Source organism: Magnolia sinica, chromosome 15 (assembly GCF_029962835.1).
Source record: "Magnolia sinica isolate HGM2019 chromosome 15, MsV1, whole genome shotgun sequence".
Lineage (NCBI taxonomy): Eukaryota > Viridiplantae > Streptophyta > Magnoliopsida > Magnoliales > Magnoliaceae > Magnolia > Magnolia sinica.
The window spans coordinates 17,826,914-17,832,465 of NC_080587.1; the positions used below are offsets into that span (position 1 = coordinate 17,826,914).

At 36.0% G+C, this 5,552-nt stretch overlaps 1 protein-coding gene across 1 annotated transcript; it reads right to left on the reverse strand.

Annotated features, from left to right (window-relative positions):
- Positions 1–3,687: 3,687 nt before the first annotated feature.
- Positions 3,688–5,137, reverse strand: LOC131227565 (uncharacterized). The gene is made up of 5 exons (XM_058223365.1): positions 4,821–5,137; positions 4,606–4,710; positions 4,441–4,512; positions 4,082–4,360; positions 3,688–3,992 (listed from the first exon to the last, which is right to left on the reverse strand). Exons 1-5 carry the CDS (start codon positions 4,962–4,964, stop codon positions 3,726–3,728), a joined length of 867 nt encoding a protein of 288 aa, XP_058079348.1. The 5' UTR covers positions 4,965–5,137; the 3' UTR covers positions 3,688–3,725.
- Positions 5,138–5,552: the final 415 nt, after the last annotated feature.

The following is a 5,552-nucleotide window of genomic DNA, read 5'->3' on the forward strand; positions in this document are numbered from 1 at the left end:
GAATTGAGTTTAGGTTATAGGTTTAGGGAAATGTTAGGTTTAGGTTATAGGTTTAGGGATTTGGGAATAGTTTTATGTTATAAGTATAGGTTTAGGTTAGGTTATAGGTTAAGATTTAGGGATTTGAGTTTATGCTATAGGTTTCGGTTTAGGTCTAGGTTGAGGTTTAGGGAATTGAGTTTAGTTTATAGATTATAGGTCATAGGTTTTGGTTTAGGTTAAGGTTTAGGTTTAGGTTATAAGATATAGGTTTAGGGAATTGAGAATAGGTTAAGGTTTAGGTTTAGGAAATCGGGTTCGGGTTCGGGATCGGGTTTATGTTTGGATTTTCAAATTTAGGTATAGGTTTAGGTTAGGGAGTTAAGATTAGGATTAGGTGTAGGTTTAGGTTTAGAGATTTGAGAATACATTTAGGTTATAGGTTTAGGTTTAGGTTTTAGGTTTTAGGTTAAGGTTATATGTTTAGGTTAAGTTTTAGGTTTAAGTTAAGGTTGAGGTTTAGGTTATAGGTTAAGGTTTTAGATCATAGGTTTTGGTTTAGGTTAAGGTTATAGGTATACGTTAAGGTTTAGCTATAGGTTTAGATTTAGGTTATAAGATATAGGTTTAGGGAATTGAGAATAGGTTAAGGTTTAGGTTTAGGAAATCGGGTTTGGGTTCGGGATCGGGTTTATGTTTGGGTTTTCAAGTTTAGGTATAGGTTTAGGTTAGGGAGTTAAGATTAGGATTAGGTGTAGGTTTAGGTTTAGGGATTTGAGAATACATTTAGGTTATAGGTTTAGGTTTAGGTTTTAGGTTTTAGGTTAAGGTTATATGTTTAGGTTGAGGTTTAGGTTTAAGTTAAGGTTGAGGTTTAGGTTATAGGTTAAGGTTTTAGGTCATAGGTTTTGGTTTTGGTTTTGGTTAAGGTTATAGGTATAGGTTAAGGTTTAGGTTTAGGTTTAGGTTTAGGTTATAAGATATAGGTTTAGGAAATTGAGAATAGGTTTAGGTTTAGGTTTAGGAAATCGGGTTTGCGTTCGTGATCGGGTGTACGTTTGGGTTTTCAAGTTTAGGAATAGGTTTAGGTTAGGGAGTTAAGATTAGGATTAGGTGTAGGTTTAGGTTTAGGGATTTGAGAATACATTTAGGTTATAGGTTTAGGTTTAGGTTTTAGGTTTTAGGTTAAGGTTATATGTTTAGGTTGAGGTTTAGGTTTAAGTTAAGGTTGAGGTTTAGGTTATAGGTTAAGGTTTTAGGTCATAGGTTTTGGTTTAGGTTAAGGTTATAGGTATAGGTTAAGGTTTAGGTTATAAGATATAGGTTTAGGGAATTGAGAATAGGTTAAGGTTTAGGTTTAGGAAATCGGGTTTGGGTTCGGGATCGGGTTTATGTTTGGGTTTTCAAGTTTAGGTATAGGTTTAGGTTAGGGAGTTAAGATTAGGATTAGGTGTAGGTTTAGGTTTAGGGATTTGAGAATACATTTAGGTTTTAGGTTTAGGTTTAGGTTTTAGGTTTTAGGTTAAGGTTATATGTTTAGGTTGAGGTTTAGGTTTAAGTTAAGGTTGAGGTTTAGGTTATAGGTTAAGGTTTTAGGTCATAGGTTTTGGTTTAGGTTAAGGTTATAGGTATAGGTTAAGGTTTAGGTTTAGATTTAGGTTTAGGTTATAAGATATAGGTTTAGGGAATTGAGAATAGGTTAAGGTTTAGGTTTAGGAAATCGGGTTTGGGTTCGGGATCGGGTTTATGTTTGGGTTTTCAAGTTTAGGTATAGGTTTAGGTTAGGGAGTTAAGATTAGGATTAGGTGTAGGTTTAGGTTTAGGGATTTGAGAATACATTTAGGTTATAGGTTTAGGTTTAGGTTTTTGGTTTTAGGTTAAGGTTATATGTTTAGGTTGAGGTTTAGGTTTAAGTTAAGGTTGAGGTTTAGGTTATAGGTTAAGGTTTTAGGTCATAGGTTTTGGTTTAGGTTAAGGTTATAGGTATAGGTTAAGGTTTAGGTTATAAGATATAGGTTTAGGGAATTGAGAATAGGTTAAGGTTTAGGTTTAGGAAATCGGGTTTGGGTTCGGGATCGGGTTTATGTTTGGGTTTTCAAGTTTAGGTATAGGTTTAGGTTAGGGAGTTAAGATTAGGATTAGGTGTAGGTTTAGGTTTAGGGATTTGAGAATACATTTAGGTTATAGGTTTAGGTTTAGGTTTTAGGTTTTAGGTTAAGGTTATATGTTTAGGTATAGGTTTAGGTTGAAGTTAAGGTTGATATTTAGGTTATAGGTTTAGGTTTTAGGTCATAGGTTTTGGTTTAAGTTAAAGTTATAGGTATAGATTTAGGTTTAAGTTTAGGTTTAGGTTATAAGATATAGGTTTAGGGAATTGAGAATAGGTTAAGGTTTAGGTTTAGAAAATCGGGTTCGGGTTCGGGATCGGGTTTATGTTTGGGTTTTCAAGTTTAGGTACAGGGTTAAGTTTGGGAGTTAAGATTAGGATTAGGTGTAGGTTTAGGTTTAGGGATTTGAGAATACATTTAGGTTTTGGGTTTAGGTTTAGGTTTTAGGTTTTAAGTTAAGGTTTAGGTTTAGGTTAAGGTTGAGGTTTAGGTTATAGGTTAAGGTTTTAGGTCATAGGTTTTGGTTTAGGTTAAGGGTATGGTCCCTGCAAATACAGATATAAACACGGCCATCCGGCGCAAATAGCCAGCCCCTTCCAATGCTGTGCATAAAAAATGGACAGCTTCATCATGGTCATAATAGTGATTCCCTCTTTCCAGGGAACCCCGCTCTTCCGAATAGCTCCAACGCACATCCGGGTCTGCTCCATTAATTTCGATCAAATACATAAACACGGCATGTCCAGTTAGGCCCCTCCAATGTTGTCCATAGGAAATGGACAACTTCATCATAGTCATAACAGGGGTTCCCACCTTCCAGGGACCCCCGCTCATCCGGATAGCTCCGACGCACATCCGGGTCTGCTCCATTAATTTCGAGCAAATTTAATGGAGCAAATACATAACCACTTGGCCCCAAATACTTACTTTATAAAAGAAAATTTCCCATGTTTTCTCAAATTTTCCATTTCGATCTTTTTTGGCCCAAATCCATGTCAATGCATGAGAATCATGCATAAACATGGATTTTAAGCAAAATACATGAGGGAAATTACAACATAGATATCATGCACACGATATCACATAATGTATTATTTGATGAACTACACATGTGCATTCTTGACAAGAGACGTACCAGATGCTTGAATCTGAAATATGCAGCTCCAACCCTCCCACATGCAACATCCACCTGAAAGAATGCGCATAACCGTCATGCTTGAGTAATCAATACAGGAATGTACAAGTAAAACCATAAAAACAACATTCCTTCCTAAAAAGCATAAATAATAAAAGCAAATAACAAAAGCAACATTTCATAAGCAGGATTTATAAAAACAACATTCCATTGGCGGAGTTAAAAAAGGGCTTAGGCTCCATTTAGTTTTCAAAAAAAATATTTTCATAAATACTAATGTGATGACCAAATGGAGCCTAAGACTATAAATATGTTCAAATATAGAGTACAAAATTCATTCAATATTAAAAAAATTAAAAAAAATAAGTGCCAAATTAGTTCAAAATTAGTTCAAAATGCACACAACAAGTTCAAAATTAGTTCAAAATGCACACAACAAGTTTAAAATTAGTTCAAAATGCACACAACACATGTTCAATTATACAGTACCAAATTTGTTCAAATTATTGAATTCTCAAAGCCTCTTTCCCCCATTGCACAAATGATCCTGGACCGGCCTCTCCAAGTGTAGATGCGAACCCATCTTCTTTCCACAAAGGAGCGTGAGGTTGTATAACCTCAGTCAGGACAACAACAAAAGCTCCATCCTCCAACGGCTCGCAATGGACAGTTGCATTTGGATTAACTTCGTGTACTTCACCACGAGCAACTACACCACGTTTTCCAAAACCAAGCAAGTCGCATCTCTTACCGATATATATAATATCCGGCTACATTTACACATAAAATGGCATTGGTATTGTTAGCGTTTATAATATAATTGTAAGCTCATTATAGTAAAAAATTTATACTTGCATACCGACGACGCCTGAGTAGATTTAGCGACTGTTGGTGATGAGAGATTTTGAGTATACTGTCTATCTTTCTGCATATCAACCAATGTTTTCTTCATCTCAACTATATCTTGAGTCATACCATCCAATTTTTTCTTCACCTGAGATAACTCTTGAGTTACGCTCTCTTTTTCTTTTGTCACATTCTCTACCTTTGAACGAGCAGGGGCTGACTTCTTCAGTCCTACCTTGCTTATTGAGCAACCTAGACCCCGCATTCGCCCTCTATTGTCAGAACCAACCAACTGTAAAATATTGTAAATTAAGTTATTAGGATATTCATAATTACCATAAAACTTAAGTAATTTTTAAATTTTATTAGTACCTCTGTAAGGGCATCATCCATGCCGGTCATCCTAGAAGCAGGATTGCTACTATAGAGCTCATCTAGTTTTTCCTGTGAAAAAATACAAATGAATGCAATATAATTCAAAGTTATACTTAGGATTTTCATAAGGGTACTAGTTAGTGGTACGAGGGATGCACTTACAGCAAGGTCAGGATATTGGACAACTTTGTCCTTTCTTGTATGGGCTCTTAAGAAGACTTCACATCTACCTATCTCGACATCAGAGGTAAGATTCTTCTCCATCGCCTTTGGCACATTACATATCATTCAAATACACATCATTAATAGATTTAGATGAATGATAATTCAAATTTAAATTCAATTTTAAACTATAATATCTATTTTTAAATACATACCATCTTATGGCGAGTAACAGCCATGCTGTGCCTCCCAAGACACGCAGGTCCTTTTAGCTTGGCCCGATTGACTTTATTCCTTGCGCTTATCCTCTTGAATTCCTCGGTGGTACGTTGATCCACGAAGGCCCTCCAATCCTCCATAGGGATACCTGGGGGGGCAGGACCATCTCTTACAGCAATAGGATCCTTGTTTGTAATATATTTTGCAGTCAATCTTCTCTTGTAATTCCTCCACGCTTCATTGATGCGTTTTGTAACGTAATCAAGACTTGCAGCCCAATTTTGACCCTCAAACTCATAAAACTGTGACAATCTTTCTGTGACCATATGAATTTGTTCTTGAGACACTTGCCGAAAGTCCAGGTATATGATCGGGATATGAGAACGGGTGAGGACACCGACATGCGATACAAAGTCTCTGTGATCGAAACAATCCTCATTCGGTTGCCCGAATTCATTCGTCTTTAGGACTTTTTTCCTATCAGGTGGCACAAGTAAAGAGACCCCCCTAGTAATGCCTCTTTTTTTAGATGAAGAAGAAGCTGACACAATTACATAAAAAGAATAACAGTTATATATACACATCATTGATTACTGCCAATATATAAGGAAAAAGAAATTTACATATATAATTAAGGAGAAGTATCTTATTACCTTTGGTATTGCTTGAATCTGTACTTCCAAGCACCTATGCACCCAATACCTCTGGTTGTGAATCCATGTGCCTAT

Coding starts and splice junctions, on each gene's coding strand:
- LOC131227565 (XM_058223365.1), bottom strand. CDS start 4,964: ATGGAGGATTGGAGGGCCTTCGTGGATCAACGTACCACCGAGGAATTC. Junction 4,361..4,440: donor TGGATGATGCCCTTACAGAG/GTACTAATAAAA, acceptor AATATTTTACAG/TTGGTTGGTTCTGACAATAG. Junction 3,993..4,081: donor AATCTACTCAGGCGTCGTCG/GTATGCAAGTAT, acceptor GTGTAAATGTAG/CCGGATATTATATATATCGG.